General features: G+C 35.7%; 1 protein-coding gene across 1 annotated transcript; it reads left to right on the forward strand.

The window, feature by feature from the left end:
- The first annotated feature begins 14,700 nt into the window (after window positions 1–14,700).
- On the forward strand, window positions 14,701–22,635 carry LOC127106976 (DNA ligase 1). Its single transcript, XM_051044266.1, has 17 exons — window positions 14,701–15,611; window positions 15,693–15,809; window positions 16,971–17,072; window positions 17,148–17,264; window positions 17,811–18,041; window positions 18,128–18,222; window positions 19,158–19,245; window positions 19,460–19,591; window positions 19,884–19,996; window positions 20,243–20,344; window positions 20,718–20,779; window positions 20,958–21,029; window positions 21,107–21,180; window positions 21,266–21,322; window positions 21,903–21,980; window positions 22,117–22,194; window positions 22,313–22,635. The coding sequence occupies exons 1-17, from the start codon at window positions 14,838–14,840 to the stop codon at window positions 22,391–22,393; spliced, it is 2,373 nt and encodes a 790-aa protein (XP_050900223.1). The 5' UTR covers window positions 14,701–14,837; the 3' UTR covers window positions 22,394–22,635.
- Window positions 22,636–23,455: the final 820 nt, after the last annotated feature.

The raw sequence follows: 23,455 nt of genomic DNA on the forward strand, positions 1-23,455 counted from the left end.
AAACCAAAATGTGTGTGTCTCTGGCCTCCATCTTTCGCATAAGGCTAGAATGAACTTGTTATCTATAGACCAAGACATAATTTTGCTAAGGTGACCAAAACCGGCGAGTTCAACATAAGGTTGAATCATCGGGTCCATTGGGACAAATTCGTGGACTCGAGTGCGAAACCTTGAGACATCCTATAATAGAAATAATGTAACACTTGACTAAGTCGGTATTTCAAAATAAAATGGGGTTGGTGGAGATGAAACATAAAAAAGAAGTATAAGAAAAAACTTACGTATGTCGCGATGTTTGCAACTGTTCCTCTATGTGCTTCGCCCATTGTGAGTAAAGACATATTGTTGGGGAGTTGGTGTAGATGAAAATGGAAGATTTTGTTGAAGATGAAATTGTAAAAGAAGTAATGTAGATGAAGTAGTGAGAAATGTAGATGAAGTAGTGAGAATGTTGGTGTGGAAGAATTGTTGAAGGAGTGGATCAATTTATAGGCAAATGGAGGAGTGCGTGAAAAATTGTGTTTGCATGGTGTCTCCACCTCATTTGGCGACCATGTACAATATTAAGGAGGGGGCGCCATTCAAATTGGCGACACCATAGGGTACATGCATGCAAGGCTAGTTCTGAATGCTTGGTTTCGAGGACTGACTCCATGGGGGCGCCATTCAAATTGGCGACCATGTACAAGCCTTAAAGGTAGGCGCCAAACCAATTGGCGCCACCTTCTGCATGTCTGACACGTGGCATTGTTGTCTCCTGCATGCTGAACAAAACACTTATGGATGGCTTGCATGATTGACACATCATCTCTGACCATCTTAGGTGTCCGACACGTGTCTGTCTTGTCTCCTGTATGCTGATGACTACCTTCTTGATAGCTTACCTGGCTGACACATCAACTCACACTGTCTTGCAGGATTGACACATCATCTCAGACACGTGGCTCTCTAGTATCCTGCATGCTGAATACTCACTTCTGTCTTGCATGACAGACACATCAAGTCTTGACTAGCTAGCATGCTTGACACATCAACTCACACTGTCTTGCATGACAGACACATCAACTCTTGACTAGCTAGCATGCTTGACACATCAAGTCACACTGTCTTGCATGACAGACACCTCATCTCTGAAATTACTTGCATGCTTGACACGGTATCTCAGACTAGCTTCAATGTGAGACACTGATACCATCTATTTAAGTGTCTTACTATCACATTCATCTGCACTTGCAAAATACTTTTCATCTTCACTCACATTCATCTTCACTCACATTAATACTTATCATCTGCAAAATACTTATCATCTTCACTCACATTCATCTGCACTTGCAAATTAGTTTTCATCTCCAAAATGTCATCTTCATCATTATACAGTATCAACGTTCACTGCAACGGTGAAACTTTTGAGTCTGAGCTTCATGGTTTTTGTTTTAAAAACACTGATACCATTAGAGTCAAGATGAAGAGAAATGCAACCTTTTTGCATTTCAAGAAAAGAATACAATCCTTCATAGCATCAGGTAATGTGTCAAAGATGACATATCAGAATCCTATATTTTTTGAGAATGGTCAATGCAAGTTTTTCCCCCTAAAGATACGAGACGATGAAGATGTTGAAAGCATGTTTCTTAGTCATGAACATTCAGGCATGGATTGTATCGAGTTGTACATTACTCTACAGCCATGTATACCGTCTCAACAGTCTCAACTAACAGATCAGGATCCAGCTAGTGGAGATGCTGCAGATGATGCACAATGGTCAGATGAACTCAACCCAGAAGCAGAAGTAGAGGTCGACGTTGTTGATGAAGAAGAAGAGGAGACTGAGATACAGGTTGATCACATCCTGAATAACGACGATGAAGATGAGGCTCAACCACCACCAATACCTCATACTCATGCCTATATTCCTCCTCAACATATGACAAATATGGATCTTCACGACGATGAAATGTCCGACAGTGTCTTCTATAATCCGTATCCGAGACCAGTAGGCGAATTAAAGGTGGGAGACATGTTTCGTACCAAAGAGGAATGTGTCTTGGCAATCAAAAAATACCACATGAACAACTTTGCTGACTTTACGGTGAAATGCACTGATTCTAGAAGGTATGTTATCGAATGTCGTAACATGCTTTGTAAGTTTCGTTTGGCTGCATCTTACAAGAAGAAAAATGACTCTTGGGAGATCGCTTCAATAGACCCACCACACAGTTGCGTCGCAACAACCGTTGAACAAGATCACCGTAAATTGAGCACAACTTTGATATGTCGAGACATTCTGCCATTGGTAAATAAAGACCCATCAGTGAAGGTGAGTATAATTATATCCCATATCCGAACAACATATAATTATACTCCATCTTACAAGAAAGCATGGATTGCGAGGACAAAGGCTGTTGAGCAGGTTTTCGGCAACTGGGAGGACTCATTCAAGGAATTACCACGGTTTTTATGGGCACTAAAAACTTATGTCCCAGGAACTGTGGCAATTCTGGAGACAGTGCCAGCAATGATGCCAGACGGAACCTGTGCTACAGGTAATAGAATATTTCACCGTCTCTTTTGGGCATTTGACCCGTGCATCAAAGGTTTCGCTTTCTGCAAACCTCTCCTGCAAATTGATGGCACTTGGTTATACGGAAAATACAAGGGGACGTTGCTCATGGCAGTTGCACAAGACGGTAACAACAATGTATTTCCCATTGCCTTTGCTCTTGTTGAAGGTGAAACGGCTGCTGGATGGGGTTTCTTTCTTCGACATCTCAGAACGCATGTCACTCCACAAGCCAATCTATGTCTTATTTCTGATAGACATGCTGCCATCGAAAGTGCCTACAACAACCATGACAACGGATGGCATGATCCTCCTTCTACACATGTCTACTGTATCAGACACATTGCACAAAACTTCATGCGTGCTATAAAAGATAAGAATCTTCGCAAGAAGGTGGTGAATGCTGGGTATGCTTTAACTCAACCGTCTTTTCAATATTATCGTGATGAGATTCGACTGTCTAATGAAGACGCAGGGAGATGGATAAATAACATCCCAGTAGAGCAGTGGACAAGAGCATTTGACGGTGGTTGTCGATGGGGCCACATGACAACAAACATTGTGGAATGCATGAACGGGGTTTTCAAAGGAATTCGAAACCTGCCGATAACCGCCTTGGTAAGATCAACCTATTATAGGTTGGCTTCTATGTTCGCAACCAGAGGTGAAAGATGGAGTGCAGTGTTAATGTCCGGACAAGTATTCAGTGAATGTTGCATGAAGGTCATGAAAGAGGAGAGCATCAAAGCTACGACACACGCTGTAATAGTGTTTGACCGTCATAGACAAAATTTCAGCGTCCAGGAAACAATGGGCAACAGCGAGGGGAGACCAAATTTAGCCTACGCGGTTAAACTACACAGAAGTTGGTGCGATTGTGGAAAATTTCAGGCCTTCCGCATACCTTGCTCCCATGTCATTGCAGCATGCGCTTATACTCGTCAAGACGCTTACACCTATTTATCTGATGTGTACAAGGCCAACACCATCATGAATGTATATAGTCAAAGCTTTTCAGTACTACCAATGGAGGATTACTGGCCTCCATATGAAGGAGATATTGTTTGGCACAATGAAGAGATGCGTAGAAAGAAGAAAGGAAGGCCAAACAGCACACGTATAAGAACAGAGATGGATTCCACAGATAAAATGATAAGATTATGTAGTATCTGTCGTCAACCAGGACACAACAAAAACAACTGTCCCAATCAAGGAACATCATCTAGATCTTAAGCTTATTGTAACATGATATCTAGATCTTAAGCTATTTGTAACATTGTATCTAGATCTTATGCTTTTTGTAACATTGTATTTCTGTAACAATCAATCATTATATATCATTAAGTTCTTGTTACAATGAGTTTCATAACCAACATCAGTACAAAACATAAATAATTCTAACTGATTACAACAATCCAATTGGCGCCTCCATTCAAGTTTTAACAACAGTCGCCATATGAACAACTTTCATGTTCATCAAAAATCCATTTGAAACTTGGAAGCTCATCATTAATTTCAAAACATTATAGGTCATTTTGACAGAAACCCTAATTTTGGGTCAAGTTCGCAGGGACCTAACTCACTCATTTTTAATTATTTTGAGGTGGGACCAAGTGCATTGGAAAATTTAAGATGTCTACTTCAAATGTTATGTTGGACAAAATTACATATTCCTAAAAGAAACACATGCAATAATACAAAACATTATAGGTCAGATAGCAGTTGAAAAACTCAGAAGTCCAACTTCAACTGCCCATAACTTTCTCAAAACAAATCCAAATGTTGCAAAATTTATATCTAAATTCATTGTCTTGAAAAGATCTAAAACTTTCATGTTAGAAGTTTTTTCATTTGAGGCTTTTTTAAGGGAGGCGCCAATTGGATTGGCGCCCCCTCTTAAAAATTACACATAGGCGCCAATTGGATTGGCTAGGGCAGGTGCCCTAGCCAATCCAATTGGCGCCTCCTTGTAATTTTTAAGAGGGGGCGCCAATCCAATTGGCGCCTCCCTCTAAAAAGTTGATTAATTAACATTCTTCTTTTAAGAAAAGTTGATTAATTAAGAGATATAAGCTTGTCTATCACAAACCCGAGTCTAATGGTCAACACTTCATCCACGAGTTTGTACAATGAGATATGACTGAAATCTCCTACATGAGAGAAGGAACTTACCTTAGGGATCAAAGTCACAAAGTAGGATGCAAAACTACGTGGTAAAACTGTAAAGTGATAGAATTTATCAAACATGGTCCCTAGGTTAGCTCTAAATAAATATCAAAACCTTTTTAGGAAGGAGACATTAAAACCATATGGCCTTGGGATTTTGTTACCATCACACTAGGACACATCAAAATCAAGCTTCTAGAGGCTAAGGGATGCCAACAAATAATGATTGCTGTTAACTGAAAGAGAGCGGAAGGCAACATCATCCAAGCAATATCTTACAAATTTTGATTCTTTAAAAATCCTAGTAAAATGATTCATAACCTCTTGTCTAATTTCCACATCCCTTCAATCCAACCCTCTTCAACTTTTAAAGCTAAGATTGTGTTTCTTCTACTCATACTCATAATAGAGATATGAAAATAACTATAGTTATTATCACTTTGCTCTAGCCATTTAAACCTAGACCTTTAGAACAATTAAGAGTCTTTAATCCTAAGAAGAGACCACATGATCGAGACTGCTATGGATCTAGAATCAATCTCTTCATTAAGTAAGGGCTTAAGATAAGCCAAAGAATCCACCTTGTTCACCTCTTCTTTATGACTATCAATATGGAATCGAGTTTTCCATAAATCTCTTTATTCTAAGATCTTAGAACCACTTTGAGAGCTCTCAACTTCTCCCTCGAGACAAAAGATTTCCGCCTATTAATCTCAGTGACATTCCAGAAAGAAACCACTAACTCAGAAAGGCTACCATGGTATAACCAATGATTATTAAAGCATAAAGGTTTATGACCCCACAACTGATTTTCATACTTGAGAATAACAAGATAATGGTTAAAGAAATCTGCCAGGATAGCCCATTGAGAAACCCACCCCAATAATCCTACCACCCATTAGAAATAAATTTTTTATCAAGCTTGCTAGCAACCCTACCATTGGGTTAGAACCAGGTGAACTTCCTTCTAAGGAGAGGGAGGTCTAAAATCTCCAACTAAGAGATAAATTTAGAAAATTCTAAACATTCTAGCCTCCCAAAAGCACTAGAAGAGACTCTCAATCTATAACCCTATCATCATAAAAATAAGTAAAATTAAAATCACTCGGGACACTCCAAACAACAACACCAAAACTATCTCGTATGGTTATTAAGTATGCCCACATTAATCTATTATAAGCTAGGGAACACTTGGAATATGCATTAACCATAAAACATACAAACTTAGAATAATCCCACTCCAAACACATACCCAAAAGATTGAGACCAAAGAAGGAAAATAAAGCTCTACCTTTTGAACTGCACGAGATCGAGAAGACCACCACTACTCCCTAAAGATGGACAAAAACTCCAATCACATATCAGAATCCGCCATAGGGAGTGGACCAAAGATGTAAGGATCTCATAAATCTTAGTTTCTCGGATATAAACAAAATCTAAACCCACAAATTAACATCAAACATAGATGTAAAGAGTTAAAACTAATAAGATCCCTCGCCTTACTCTTCTTGATCCTATCCCAACCCTTTACAATTAAAGGAACAAATTAACATCAGATAGAGCCCATAGACGAACATGCTCTCTTTGAGTCACATACTTTTTCTCTAAAGCTATTAACTTTCCTATTTCAACCTCTGCATTCCACATAAAAGAACAACCTAATTGGTTATTCAACCTGTGAATTCTATAAGCCATTCTTTTATCTAACACATCATAAAGCCCTACCAACGATGGAACCGGAGTCAAAAACATATAAGATAGTGGAGAATAAGAGCCTTCAAGACAAATCACTATCCTGCATACAAAAACCAATAGAGGTACAAGGATCAACAATACCTGAATATTAGGGATGAGTAGGGGTGGCAAACGGGCATGCCCTCCCCGTTTAGGCCCGCCCCGCAAAAGTCCGCAAAAAAACGGGGCGGGGCGGTCATAATTGAGGATGCGAGCCTAAAACTTAGACCCACCCCACAAAAAAGTGAGGGCGGGGCGGGGAAAGCCCGCGGGCACTTCACTCTTTAAGCCTAAAAATGCAAAAATTTATGTAAATACACGTGCCCGCAAAAGCCTGCGAAAAAAACGGGGCGAGGCGGGGTGGACACATTTGAGCGTGACGGCCTAAATCCTTGGCCCGCCCTGCACAAAAGTGCGGGAAAAACGGGCATGCCCCGCGAGCCGAGCCCGTTTTGCCACCCCTAGGGATGAGTAAATAAAACCAATTGCATTTGATTCAGATTAGAATTTATGCAAGAGTTTGTCACCTGAGCTTTATAAGGAAGATCTAGAGCATAAAGGTCCACAACTTGTTGATTAACTGAGCAAAAGTCTAACACCTTAAGCCTTCTAACCATCTAAAAACTGATTTCCAACTTGCCCAACACCAAGGTGACACACATCTACCTCTTTCCAGCATTTTGCAAAAGGAAAATTGCCATGCCCATCATTATCTTCCACCTTAAGCTCTTCTTCATCACCAACCCGATCGATGCTACCTCCACCTTCACGTGTGTTTTCCAAATCTTCAAGCTAATCACAAACTAAATCAAATCCTTCATGATCTCAACTAACCTCGTGAGAAATATACGCAGGTTACTTATCCATATTATCTTGGTCAGGGCCAAATGTTATATCTCAATCTTCTACATTCCCATGGTGGTTAAAAAACTTGTTTATCATATCTAGAATCTCATCCACTTCATCTACAAACATACTTGATGATTCTTCCAGCACCCAAATGTCAAACATGTTAGACCCAACTAGGAGAGAAACCTTTTCATCTATTAGATGCCCTAGGTTTGTAATCGCCTTAACTATACCTCTTTCAAAATGTAATAGAGTTTTAACACTATCATCAAAATCAAGAGCTCTACCAAATAGATTTCCAATGGATATGAAGATATCTATAGACAAAGAATGAATATGAGTCCCTTTACAAATGAGCTAAATTTCTTTTTTAAATGGTGCAAATGATGGACTCCAGGAATTGAGGGAGAGAAAAAATTGATTCTAAAATTGGGTTTCAGATCTAGTAAAATCGTCCAAAGCATCTTCACCACGACAACTAAGCAGTATATAATCTCTATCAAGTTATAATATCTTAAAGCGAGAGAACCTAAAGAGGAATACGTTGTTTTTGAGATCCATGAAAGAAACAAAATTATTCAGGATTCCAACAAAGCATGGAGAAGGCTAGATCAGTCTAGGATCATCCTCTTTACAACACACCTTCTTATGTAAGTCTGAAGAAGAATGGATTTAATGGGATTTCTCTTTTTTGAGATATCATTTGTGAGAACATCCTTGAAATAAGCTTTGTCAACAAATCTAACCACCTTTGGATAAGCAAGGGGAAAGTGAGCTCAAGCTTGTCTGGTATGTCTATCATTAGGTTTGTTAAACAAAGCCATATGGCTTCTCAACTTAAAACTTCCAAATCCAAACCAAACATTGTTGAGTTGCTCTTAAAGATTTTTAACATTCTTGATATCACCAAACCTGAAAAAATCGGACCTATTTCCTGCTTTATTGCATTTATCATGGATGAAAACCTCAATTACTAAACCAAACCCTACAAACTGGCGTTAAGGAGTTGCATGAGTAATTTGATCATGGAAGTTTGAAAAGTATAAGGGTAGAATATCCTTTGAGACCTCCATAATACAGCTTAATAAGGCACCAAATGCAATGCTATGAATGGAATAAAATGAATATAGTAGATGCAAGAAAGATGATATAGGATTTATGTTGATGCACTCATAATCTTATATGAAAGACAGTGATGTTGTCTAGGAATAAGGTGGGGGATCTCACTTTTCTATCATGTTGAAAATGAGATTTTGAATATGAATATGCTACCCAAGATCTGATAAGAATATTAAAAAATGTTAAGGTTAAAAACTCATGAAAAGAGAGTACGTAAACCAACGTTTCATAGGTTTAAAATATGAATGTTTTTGTGAATGTATGAATGGATGGTCTAGGAATGATGATGCAAAAAGAAATGCATGGTTGGGGAAAGAGAAATGCATGAAACAGAAAAAAGTTAGAGATAAGTTGAACTCTCTATCTGTAACTTTTAATGTGTCTTGTTTTGGTTAGGAATATGATATAGGATTTAAGTTTATGCACTGATAATCCTATCCATGCACTTCAATGCTATATGTAATAAAGTAATAAAGTCTTTGATCCGCAAAAAATAGATGAGTTGGAACATGAGGTTGTAATTATCTTGTGTCAATTGATGATATATTTTTCTCTATCATTTTTTGAAACTATGATTCACTTAATTGTTTATCTAGTAAGGAAAATCGGATTTTGTGACTCAGTTTATTTAAGGTGGATGTATCCTATAAAGTGATACATGAAGATCTTTAAAGGGTATATGAAGAATCATCATCGTCCAGGAGCTTCGATCATTGAAAATCTACATCATAGAATAAGCTATTGAGTTTTGTTTAAACTATTTGTTAGAAGCAAGCTTTATACGAATTCCCAAGTCTCGTCATGATGGAATATATGAAGGTACGTGTACTCAAGTTTTGAATGTTAAGCCAATGGCTTAGAATATAGTTCTTCAAACACATTTGTATATATTGAATAATGTTAATAAAGTTCAACTTTACTTACCCGCTCATGAAAGACTTATCAAGAAAAAATTCTTCCAGATGTGTGACAAGTGGTTATTGACAGAGCATAACAAGATTTTTACAACTTAGTTTAATGAAAGGATTTATGATGATGAGAGTACATGCAAGTCAATTACATGGATGCCATACATGCCTAAATTTAATTTAATAACTTGGACTGCATACAACATTAATAAATTTTACTTTTATATAAAATCAAAGGATGATCATAGTACACTACAAAGTAGTGGGGCTATGGTTGAGGCTGAATCCATGTACTTCTCTAATTACAAATATATGAATCATATAATGCATTCTAGACCGTACTTTGGGTTCATTTAGGTGATTTGGGAGATTTATTATGTTGCATTCAAGGTGCCTTTACTTAAATGCAAGTGAATTGACACTAACACTAGTGTACAAACTGATGAGTTAGGATTCACATGGGTGACCTTCGTAAGACGACTTATATGAACGAATCGTTCATCATGGAATCCCAAGCAAAATAAGTGTTTTATTTCACTGATCCTTCTGACACTAGATTGCTAACTATTATAAAAGGAAAACACATTCCTCATAGTAATGAAAATCAAGATTTAACTCTTGATATTCCCGAGACCCCTTGCTTTGCAACACATGTGCACACTTCATTTAAAGAAAGTGATTATGATGACGTGCATGTTATTCGTTATGATCATCAAAAAGATAATTGGGAAAAATAACAAGTAGAATATTTTTATTGTTTATTCATAATTTATTTATATTTTTAATTATTTGTAATATTTTTTTACATGTGGGCCAACAAGTGTTATCCTAACAAATGTCATTATTTCAACTTATAAGTGTTTAACGACCATGGGAGTTCTGTAGATATTCTTTATTGGGACGCTTTCGAGAGTGTCCGCCTAGGTCCAGATGATCTTTGAGCTTCCAAGATTCACTAGTTGGATTTTTTGGCGAATAGGTGCATACAAAAGGATAAATGACCCTAAAAATCGTATTTGGGTTGGCGAAAATCACAAAGATAATCAAGGTAAGGCACCTCATGAGAGACACGCATTCCTCATACAATATAATCATAAGGCATATTGCATTTATTGGGAGTCGCCATGTTACTATTGTATCTCTATATGAAGTAGCCCTTATCCAACAGGCGCGTAAGTGCTATCCAAGGCGATCAAGATACCGCACAAAAATGCTATCATAATAACTTAAGGTTGAAAAACACAATGATGCTTATGGCCCACACTCAACAGTTGAATGTGCATGAAGTAAACATCGTGGACTTAAGCCAAAACGCAAATAAAAGAAGCTGGACCTTTTTAAGATCGTGACACCAAGCAAGGTGCCCCCACCACGGAAGTATAATTGATCACCTTGTTTGAGGAAAACATGATTTTATCAGTAGAAATCGTTTGCGAGGTCAGGAGGCTTGGCGGATCCAAGGCTATGTTTTAGTTAGTTATTTTATTGTTTATGAATAAGGTTAGACATTATCTCAGTTGTTTGTATAATTTATTTTGAGGATTATTTTAAGTTTTGTTTTGAATAGTAAGGTGACTTTCTTTTCCCATACATGGGCACATGTCATTAATGAGACACCCTTCATTTTTATTTTTTAGTTATATGGATTTTGTAGGATGTATGTCAATTGAAGGCTGAAGGAGTCCTTAGGAAATTAAATGTTGGATCCTCAAAAAGGAATCTTTGTCGCCTAAGAGGTGATTATATGATAGATCCTCAAAGAGGAATCCTTGTTGCCCAAGAGGAAATTAAATGTTGGATCCTCAAGGAAGGATCCTTGTCACTCTCATAAGCAATATGAATGTTGGATCTTCACTAAATGATCCTTGCCTCCCTCATATGTAATATGAATGTTGGATCTTCACTGAAGGATCACTGCTGCCCTCATGGAAAATATGAATGATATGCCTTTATTAAGGGATCCTTGTCACCCTCAGAGGAAACATGGATTTTGGGCCTTAACTAAAGGATCATTGACGCCCTTAGAGGCAATATGAATATTAGACCTTCACTGAAAGATCCTTGCATCCCTTATAGGAAATATTAATGATGAACCTTTATTAAAGAATCCTTTCCTCCCTCAAAGGCAATATGAGTGTTAGACCTAAAGGGATATTATGATGCAATACACAGCGGAAAACAAAATTTTCCCATAAGTCGATCGGTATGAATGAGCATGATCAGTGATAAAAATGATTACCTCTGGGCGATTAACATCTTTGATGCAAAATCGGATGAACGATCACAAGCGATGAACAAATAAACAACACATCTACTCAATTCACATGTACCTTGAGAGAAATAGAGAATACAGTTAGGGTTCAAAACCGAATTTCATTAAGTGTAAAAACTCCGCACATGGGTTCTATTTATAGAACCACTTGATGTGGGCTACGTGCTGAAAAACCCACTTAAGTGGACTATAACTTATGGTGTACTATATTTCACTTAAGCCCACATTACCTTACCATATTTCATGTTTCACTTAAGTGCATTATACCTTACAGTGTTCCATAATTCTCTGAAGTACACAGTACCTTACGACGTTCTTTATTCAAGTTATCTTTCATCCATAATGGTATAACTCTTGTTCAGGACCTGAAGTCCAGACACAAGAACTTGAAATCTTGAGAACATAAATTCAATGTTCTCATCATTTTTCATTATGAACAACTCATATTTCTGAACCAGAAGATTTTCTTTGGCTTTTTGAACTTGTTGATTACCTTCATAGGTAACACATAAAGAATTAAAGATAGTCTGAGTAGTAGACTTATCAATAATCTTTATATACTCAGAATGAGGTAATGCATCAACAAGAATGCCTTTCACTCTATGATATTTTTTATAAATCTTTTTTTGATCAGGAGTGAGAGACTTTATGTCAAAAACCATTCCAACACCATTAACACGAAATCAATGCCCTACTCCAAGATATCCTATAACTCATCATCCAAACCAATGATGTGAGTGCATATCTTGTTCTTACACCATTAAAATTCAGTAGAGTCACCATTGAATGTTGGTGGTTTAAGAGTATAGTTATTTTGACTAGATGTACTTTGATCATGGTTGTTATTACCACGGGGAAAACCTCCAACAAGGCTAGTTACTTCAGAACTATCAACCATGATGAAAAGAGTACTTTTCTTAATATCTTTTATGTATCACAGTTAAGTGTTTAGTACAGATCGTGTTCTGATGCCAACTGAAGGTGAGAAAAATATACAAGAGGGGGAGAGGGGGTGAATTGTGTATGCCAAAAGCTCATTCTGCTTCTGATAAAACAACTTCAAATTCTGAACAATGTTCAGACTCTCATATGAAAGATAGTTATAACAACAAAAATAAATGATCAGAAAAAAATCAAGCAACACACAAAGATTATCCTGGTTCATATCTTCAACTGAGAGTAGTTCAGTCCTCTTGCCTCAACAAGAGTTGTTCACTATAATCAACAAATTACACTTTTCTCAAGCACAATTGTAAGAGACTTCACTTGCTTCAATCAACCTAGAAAGAAACTCTTAATCAAGCAACTTTGCAAGAGACTTATGCTCAATCAACCTATAAAGAGTCTTCACTGCTCAAGTACACAAACAAGAGACTTCCTTCCTAAAGCACACACGCAAGAGACTTCTTCCACTTTAAACAAATAGTTTAGTAGAAATGATAACCACTATATTTAGATACACAATCAAAAGTAAAACAGTTGTGCAACAACCACAAAGGTTTTTAACCTCTTAAGATTTCTAAGATATATAAAGATAAGAAATCTTACAATCTTATGCAATAACAATTACAAATGAAAGCTCAGAGTTATGCTCAAGATATTGTATTGCGTTGTTGTTGTACACCTTCCTTCAAATCTTTAGCTTCCTTTTATAAAGGTAGAGAAAAAGTCGTTGGCGGATTTAAACATAAGAGCAAACTGAGTGAAGAAGCATGCCAAGATAGACATTGGAGAATGTATCTGGTTAGAAGCATTCTCCACTGAATAATGACATTATTCATAACACCTTTTAAACTTTTAGGTATCTACCAAAAAGTAGAACATACTGAAAATGTCACATCACTACTCCTTGAGCCTTCCAAAATAAAATCCTAGTTGTCTCTGTCCAAAAATTAAGGGCTTTGACAATACTAGTCTGCTTTGGTACAATGTACGAATTAGAGGCTCTTCAAGCCTTTAAAGCCTGAGTTGTCACCAGAGGTTGGAACACATGACCAGAGTCTGAACCTTCAGAGGCCGATGAACACATTCAAAGTAATTAGATTCTGATAAATCAGAATCATAATTATATTGTTTATCCACATATGTTTTCAATTATGATTAATTATATGTTTGTGATCCTGCACACTTAAGCATATGTTAGTATATCCTTTTGTTCTTTAAATATTTTGTTATCATAAAAACCTAAGGGATATGAAAAATTTTGTTCTAAAAAAGTGACCCTTAACGAGGCAGGAGATGCCCAAAATGGGGCTTGGGCCGCCCGAAGTAATCTGTTAACTCACCACACATGGTTAATGAGGTGTCCAAACAGTAACCGACCACATGAATGATTTAAAGAGGAAAATGGCTCCCATATGATCCATGGAGAGCTAAGTCTTCCCACGTCCCCGCACTGTTGACCGGAAAGACAAGGAAATTTCTCTTCAGGTTGCCTAGTCCGACTCAAGGTAACTTTTATATATATATATATATATATATATATATATATATATATATATATATATATATATATATATATATATATATATATATCTTAGTCTTAGAATTGGGGCGATATCTCAAATTCTCTAAGACTAAGACTAAGATATATATATATATATATATATATATATATATATATATATATATATATAAAAGTTACCTTGAGTCGAGCAAATCCCCAACAAACTTAAACACATTAAATACTCAAATAATCCTACACAATCAATGCTACCTCAACAAACTTAAACACACTAAATACTCAAATAATCCTGCAAAAACAATATTACCTTAACAAACTTAAATACATTAATTACTCTGATAATTCTAGAGAGACAATAGTACCTCTCAATGTATTCTTTTAGCAAATACACATTTAAATTTTAATAGATATATAATCATCTTTTCGTTTACTTTTTAATCTCACATATTTTTATATATTTTAAAAGTATACAAATAGATAAAAAAAACAAGAAATCAGTATATAATGTCTCAATTTCAGATATTAAAATATTATTTCTATATTAATAATCACTTCAAAATCGAATAAAAAAAACTAAATAATATGTAATGTAATAATTGTAGTCTGTTAATGAATGGAACATTCCATTCCTAAAAAAATAAAATGAAATGGAGCAGTAAACACACAGAGGTTCTTCGGAATTCAGAGTCTAAAAACAATCCCAAATCTATTTTCCCGCCATTTCTATAATCTTTTCCGTCAACACCGTTCCATCTATTTCATTTCATGCTATCATCGTTTTTCAAACCGTGTTTCTCTCTTCAGTTATCTACCCGCATTTCCGTTAACTCTTCTTCTCTAATCCCTTTCAATTTCTCATTCCCTCTCTCTTCAACCCCTCGCCGCGCAATGTCAAAACCTCAACCCTCCGCCTTCGACGCCCTCATGTCCGGCGCACGCGCCGCCGCCGCTAAGAAGAAACCCCCTCCCCCTTCCTCATCTCCCAAGAAAAGAAAATCCCCTCCGCCTCCGCCTTCGCCGTCGCCTAAACCTCCTCAATCCACACTCTCCGCACCCGCTCAAAACCCTAATAGCAACGTCAAAACCCTAGAAATAGTTGAAACCGTTAAACAGGCCAATGAAACTGTTCAGGAAGAACCGCCGAGCAAGATCCGTAACACTTCATCTTCTCCTAAGGACGTAATCGCTGAATTGAAGGAACGAGTTCCGCAGCTGAAGAAGAAACCGTCGAGTTTCGATCCAAGTGAAGTTGCTTGCTGGGAGAAAGATAAACCTGTGCCGTTTTTGTTACTCTCTTTGGCGTTTGACATGATTGACGCAGAGAGTGGGAGGATAGTGATGACTGACATTGTATGCAATCTGTTGAGGACTGTTATACACGTTGCACCTGAGGATCTTGTTTCGGTTGTTTATTTATCTGCAAACAGAATTGCTCCGGCTCATGTAGGGTTAGAATTGGGAATTGGCGATGCTTCTATTATTAAGGCGCTTGCTGAGGCCTATGGAAGGACCGAGAAACAGATTAAGAATCAGTACAAGGTCTTTTGTTGTTCCAGTTTTTAGATTAGCACGTTTGCTATCTCAATTTAGATGTTAATTGCTTATTTTGGTTGTTGACAGGAAAAAGGTGACTTGGGCTTAGTTGCGAAAGCTAGCAGATCGTCACAGTCTATGATGCGGAAGCCCGAACCTTTGACTATTACAAAGGTGTTCAACACATTTCATCTTATTGCAAAGGTATTTTACTGCTAATTTTTGAGTTTAAGTAATGAGTTTGTTGTTTGAGATATCAATGTTTAGTGCTGCTTATAGGAATTTGATAGGCCGCCGAAATATGTTTATAAAAGGAAGGGTAGAAATGGAAAAGAAAGAGAGGGTGTAGGTGTGCAAGGGGGTCATGTGGCAGGAAATGAAGAAAAAATGATGGTTTAATCGGGCATGCAACCAACTTGACAGGTGGCAGCCTAGGACTGATTGGGATTGAAAGAATCAGGGAAGAGAACAGAATTTAATCATAAGGGAAGGGGGTTGGTTTTGAAGTGAATATAGGGACTGAGGAGTGAGCGTTTCTCAACTCAGTAGGGGATATTCTCAGTGAGAGTATCACTCAGTTAGCATTTACTTTTCCACAATTGTAAGGAGAGTCTTCTCCATCCATTGTACTGCATCAATTGATACAGTTCCAGAAGTTTTCTCTTCTGTAGTTTACGTCATTCATATTAGCTATTTCATCCTAATTCTTGTATTGTAGTTCTATTAGAGTTTAATCTTCATAAAATGTCTGGGTTTGTTATATATAATTCGTTTTAGTATTGTACAGTAAGCAATGGAAGTTGGTGTTTCAATGCATAGGTTAAACTTTAATCATTGGGTTACGCTGCATGTTTGACGATTATTGAAAGAAACCGATTGAAGAACGGACCATTTTTGGTACTTAGTTGTACTCTCTAATATGGTCAAAACACAATTCGCAAATATGAATTTCAGATAGTCTGACTTGCAAGACTTGGACTGTTTGTCAGTTCTGTTTTTGATATTTGTCATTAAAACACAACAACCATTTTCAGCTCTTTTCGTTGATACTCAATCACGATTAGTCGTTCATTTGGTTTTTATATTGCACGCACCAAAATAGTGTGTTTGAGAGAGTTTTATTTGTTAGTGTTTCTATCTTGCAGACATATGTCTTTTGCTAAAGGCTAAGGGTAAACAATTTTTACACTGGTTGTTAGTTTTTTGTTGTTTAAATCTGTTGTTCTGGGTTTGTGTTTATGTTAGTTAAAGTTTATATGCATGGTCTGTATCCTATACAATAAGGAAAGATGAGTTTATTGGGATTTGGAACAATTTTAGGTTGAGAGAGAGTTTGCTACTGATTTTCTTAGTTATTAATGTCAGGAATCTGGAAAAGACAGTCAAGAGAAGAAAAAGAATCACATAAAGTCACTTCTTGTTGCTGCAATTGACTGTGAACCTCTATACATAATCCGTTTGCTACAGGTTGCTATTCTTTTGTTATTCAAATAATCTGGTAGGTTTACTTCACTATGTCAATTACTTGGATTTGTTTTCCAGTCGAAATTGCGAATTGGATACGCCGAGCAAACTCTATTAGCTGCATTAGGCCATGCTGCAGTGTACTCTGAAGAACATTCTAAACCGCCTCCTGAAATTCAGTCTCCTTATGAAGAGGTGAGTTAATCTTAATGAAGTAGTGTGAATGGCAACATGTGCTCTGGTTTAAAACCCTTAGGGTCTGTTTGAGAGTTTGGAGGAGAAGGGAGGGAAAAAAGGGAAGGATTGAGTGGAGAGAATTGAAGGATTTTGGTTGAGAGGGTTTTGGAGGTTTTGTTTTTATTCATAACACCAAAACCCCCATAATTTGGGGGAACTCAAAATTTGTATTGAAAGAGGGTTTTGGAGGGCTTACATGGATTTTCCGAATATATTTTATGTTTTAGTATTCTGAAAATTAAAAATATAGTAATGATAAACATTTTTATCATGCTATAAAAAATCATTCTTTCAAAAAATGTCAAATATTTTCCTATATTTTTTTAAAAATTCGTTTTCAGAAGCCTTCCCCTCCACTCCAAACTCCCAAACAAACCATTAGGGGTGCATCAGCACAAAAAGTTTGAGATTGGTAGCTGATGTTGAGAGGTGTCAATGCATTATGATGATATCAACTTTCCTTTTGCCTATATGTTTTTGACTTTTGATTTCATTTTTCATCAGGCTGCTAAAATTGTTAAAAAAGTCTATTCTGTTCTTCCCGACTATGACAAAATTGTGTCTGCACTGCTTTCGCATGGTGTATGGGAACTTCCAAAGAAGTGTGATTTTACTCCTGGTGTTCCTGTTGGGCCTATGCTGTCAAAAGCAACCAAAGGTGTAGCAGAAATTCTAAATAAGTTTCAGGATGTAGAGTTTACATGTGAATACAAATATGATGGAGAACGTGCTCAGGTGATGGTTACTGGTCAAATATTCCATCAGAAATACACTGCTTATGATGCTTATTATATGCAATAACATTAGTTGTATTGAGACAGATACATTATTTGGAGAATGGCACAGTAGAGATTTACAGTAGAAATGCTGAACGAAACACTGGGAAGTTTCCTGACGTTGTTGCAGCAGTTTCAAGGTAAAAGTTATCAAACTGAGTTGTGAATATTTTGTTCGAGGTCTGGTAGCATCTTTTTGTGTCAACTGTGAGCATTTTCCGAACAAATTGAAGTTGCCTTTATAACTAAATGGTTGAAGTTTTAGGGTTTAATCTTATAATCATAAAAGGAGACGAAATGATATTCAGAATACTAATAAAAGTATATTGATATGGTGCGAATGATACATTGGATGTTTTGACAAAATTATGAATTTATGATATATAAGGAAATCTAGAAACCCATCTTAAGATGTAATTTAAGACACTCTAATATGTTTTAATTTTATGATAGAATATTGTTGCGCTGTGATATTTTTTAATTAATTCTCACAGTCCTCCTTAAAGTAAAGCAGCTCACTAAGCTATAAAAAGAAAAATGTATATTGACTCCACAAAGAGTGTATTTGGGATAAATGTATAGTATATTAAGGGTGACTGGAATTCATGCTTGTCTGGACATTCTGGTAAGAGAAATAAACATATAGATAAATTCGTTGTGATGTTAGATTTTCAGAGTTCGGAGAAACTCAACAGTGGAATTGTTATAAGGGCAGATGATATAGGATGGTACAATTATGATACTATATTGAAATTACAGGGTTTAATCATTTAGATGTAAAGGGAGGAAATTAACACTGGGGATAGTAAAATTAAAAATTATATGATGTGAATTATGTGTTGGCTGCCATGTTGAGATATTAGACTTTGAATCCTAATAATAAGATAACAAACCATGATTTATATGGAAGTGCGAGAGCAAATTTTAAGAGATAATATGTTGAGGTGTTTTAAAAATATTCTAACAGATACAAACTCAGTAACTGTTGATTATAATATTGAAACAAGTATACCAGTTGCTTTCCAATACAATTTTTTCAATATCATGGTTTCTGATATTTGCTGTCAGTGAACAGGTTAAAGAAAACAACAGTATCATCCTTTATCCTTGATTGTGAACTTGTTGCATATGATCGTGCAAAACAGAGAATCCTTCCTTTCCAGGTAATCTCGTTGCCAATCCTTTATTTTATGGGCGTCAATACATCATTTAATTAACCTGAAAACTTCTAAATCGTCACGCTATCAAAATAAAAGCCTTTTGTAATTGGTGCATGCGTTGTTTTACTTTTACCTATATTGAGGATACAGCTTTCCATTTTGTGATATTGTGCGAGTTGTGAATAGATAATGTTATATTAATCTTATATCTTGACAGGTGCTTAGTACTCGGGCCCGCAAAAATGTCAGCGTGAGTGACATAAAGGTTGAAGTTTGCATATTTGCTTTTGATTTGTTGTACCTCAATGGCCAAGCACTTCTTCAAGAAAACCTGAAAATCCGTAGAGAGGTAACACCTTTTATCATTACATTGCCAATAGTCTCACTGTACTATTTTTCTTTATTAAATAGTTGAAATCATGATAGAGTTGGCTGAAAGGTGGAAATGCAATAATTTCTAGCCTCGGAAACATGAGATTGGGATCATACATAATTTTTAGTTTTTGCTAGAGAAGCCAGACCCCGATTGAATAGTGTTAAGAAATAATTCTTGATTGTATATCAAGTGTCTGAAATAAGTTGCTTCTCATATTTTTATATAAGAACTATATGTTGATGAGGGCCTAGTTTTCTCTCTTCAGCATCTCTATGGCTCTTTTGAGGAAGAGACTGGATTCTTTCAGTTTGCGACAACAACTACATCAAATGATGTTGAGGAGATACAAAAATTTCTTGACGAAGCTATTGATGCAAGGTTTTTAAAATTCTTCTAGTTAATTTAAATTCATGTGGATAGAAATTTCACAATTTCAGTTGAAATTATATGGCAATATTTCTGCCTAATTTACTCTCGAGTTGTCTTCATGTGATTACACTATTATCAGGAACATTTGATTGGCATTGTATATCTAACTCCAGTTCTTCCAAATTTGGTCTCTCTTGCAAATAATTCAGCGAGAATTTTGATCATTTATCATTTACCTTATCTCTTGATTTTTAGTTGTGAGGGATTAATTATTAAAACATTACATGAAGACGCCACATATGAGCCCTCCAAGCGGTCACTCAACTGGCTGAAACTGAAGAAAGATTATATGGATAAGTAAGGGTGTGTTGTCAATTTTTTCTCAGAGTAAATCATCATATTGTAAGGGTCAATCAATTTAGTCCTTTAAATTTATGAGATGGCCAGTCCTTTAAATTAAAGAACCTCAATCAATTTAGTCCTTGTATCAAAATATTTCTTGGGCATCAAGACAAACGTAAAACCTTTAAAATTGTGGTACTAAATTGGAAATAGGACTAAATTAATTGATGCTGTTCGTTTTAAGGGACCAAATTGCTACTTGTAAATTTGAGGGACTAACTTGATTGATCCTTAAAATTGCATACTAGAATATGCTGATTTACTCATTTTTTCGTATATCACTTTTTTATTAATGTGGCTCCAATTATATATTGACTCAACTTTGCAGTATAGGGGACTCGCTAGATTTGGTACCTATTGGTGCTTTTGCCGGTCGAGGGAAACGCACAGGTGATTATGAAACACTCTTTAATGTGCTGAGGCCTATTTTTGTTTCTTATCATTTTTAGCGGGTATTTCACCACTTACATCTGAGTAAGGCTAGGCCTTGGGAGATTTTTATGTGCTGCTAACGTCTACCTTTAGCCCAAAGTGGTATGAAATGAATTCGATACATGATGTTTTGTAGGAGTGTATGGTGCTTTTCTCCTTGCTTGCTATGACACCGATAGAGAAGAATTTCAAAGTCTTTGTAAGATAGGTGAGCACTTTATGCTGTATAGAGTTCTTTTATTTATTAAACTTAATTTTCTCACTTATTTATGTTATGGTGGGCAGGAACTGGATTCACAGAAAACGTGCTTGAAGAACGTTCTACTAGCCTTGGCTCTAAAGTGATTCCCAAACCAAAGGTCCCTGTCTCCTGTTTCTCTTTGAACCTTCTCCGAGTGTGCTTAGTATTTTATGAACTAATTCAAACATAATCCTTCATTTCAGTCATATTATCAATATGGAGAATCAGTCAAGCCTGATGTCTGGTTTGAAGCTAGTGAGGTAACAGCATTCTTGACTGAACACTTTAATCGTACGCGGCAATGTGATATTCCTCCTACTAACTTATTGTTGCAACGTGATATTCCTCCTACTAACTTATTGTTGCAACGTGATTTTCCCCCTAATGTGTATGTTTGGTTAAGCTTTTGGACGAGGCAAAAGAAATTTTAGAGGTGTAGAATTGATTCTGGAATGATTTTGAAGTGTTTAGTTCTTCTAGTGTAGAATTGAATCTGCCTTAAGAATTAATTCTACTTGAAGCTAAAATATGTAGCTTTTGAGTTTAAACGTAATTTTTAAATTGAAATTTATTGTCCGACTCAGTTTTATATAAATGTAACTGAACAAAAATCACTTTACATCAAACTCTATTTTAAACCAAATCAATTCACTCATAATCAATTCTAACATACACTATGTAATTGAGGCAATGTGATTTATAAACAAATGCAAGATTCAGGGTTCACCCGATTTTTTGCAAATGCCTTGTTATTTTTAGTTTATTTTTATCCAATAAAATTGTATTGTGCTCACATGCAAACTTTTCTACATTAGTTATATATTATCTTATTTCATTTAGGTGTGGGAGGTAAAAGCCGCAGACCTGACCATTAGCCCTGTTTACCGAGCTGCAATGGGCACAGTAGACCCCAATAAGGTATTTGAAAAAAATTGAATTGATGATTCAAGTGTCAATTAATTTTGGAGTTTTACCTCTGAAAATTGTGTAGATGATACTGATAGCTTTTAACTTCTATTTGTGGTACTTTTACATACTTTTCTTCTAAATAAAGGGAATATCTCTGCGATTTCCGCGTCTACTTCGAGTTCGGCCCGACAAAGCTCCGGAACAGGCTTCATCTTCTGAGCAGGTAAAGTACATACAATCTTTCATTATCCAACTAAACAGTATATGATAGAAGATCGAGAAAGAGTAATGGGGAAATAGAATTGATTTATATTTTTCATTGTTTTATCACTTTCTTTCAGATTGCTGAAATGTATAAGGCTCAGAAGCACAATCACAACGACATACAGGATGCCAGACAGAATGACGATGAAGATATTTAAGAGAGAAAGTTTCATTGCTTCTCATGCTGTTAAACTTTGAAATGTCATCTTTATTGCGATGATCGCACGAGTAAATGTTTAGATGCAAATTCTTTACCTTCAAGCATATAGGTCAGAGAACATTACTTGCTTATTCAACATGATTAGGAATTTGGCATACCGTATGGTGTAAGCTCATGGAAGGTCGAAACAGTAGATAATTGCAATTAAAGCATGATAATTGGAATTTGGATATTTGCACATTTATTTTCTTGCATCCCCGAGTTAGTGTCCCTGTGTTTCCTAACTTTCCCAAACGCACTTAGTTTCGTTCCTTTGTCAAGATATACAGGGTGCTAGCCATGACAAGACGAAAACAGCTTGCATTTCGCGCATGCTCATGGCAACTCAATATTGTAGTTCATTTCTTAAAATGATTTACTTTTTTTTTCAAAAATGATTTTTTGTGTACCGTAAACAAATTTGTAACTTTTCATAAAAAAATTTAAATAAAAATTTAGTTTGAATAGTTATTCTGAAAATATTATTTTAGATATTTAATTTATTATTTTTTTTTATATCAAAATTTTTAAAAATTATTTAAATTTTGAATAAAAATTATGTTTGAGATACAAGTTTTTGAATAAGATTAATTTTTTAATTTAGAAAAAATAACTTTTTTTTATAATATTTATAAAATGATTTTATAAAATCTATTTTTAAAAATACATTAAAAAAAAAAAACTAAAACAAACAAGTCCTAGTATGGTCAGAAAAACTATTAAATTGTTTTGGGTGGTTATTTTTAGAGTTTAACTTGCAATTGCCAATTGCCGTATCCTAATTGAATTCCTAAATTAATAAATCGATTCATAAAGATATTGAATCATTTGTATATCAAGACATGTATTTTTATAGATCTATTTTTTTTAAAATCAATTAGAATAAGATTTTGGTTTAAAATCAATTATTTAGATTTTGAATAAAAATTATGTTTGAGATACAAGTTTTTGAATAAGATTAATTTTTTAATTTAGAAAAAATAACTTTTTTTTATAATATTTATAAAATGATTATATAAAA

Source organism: Lathyrus oleraceus, chromosome 7 (assembly GCF_024323335.1).
Source record: "Lathyrus oleraceus cultivar Zhongwan6 chromosome 7, CAAS_Psat_ZW6_1.0, whole genome shotgun sequence".
Lineage (NCBI taxonomy): Eukaryota > Viridiplantae > Streptophyta > Magnoliopsida > Fabales > Fabaceae > Lathyrus > Lathyrus oleraceus.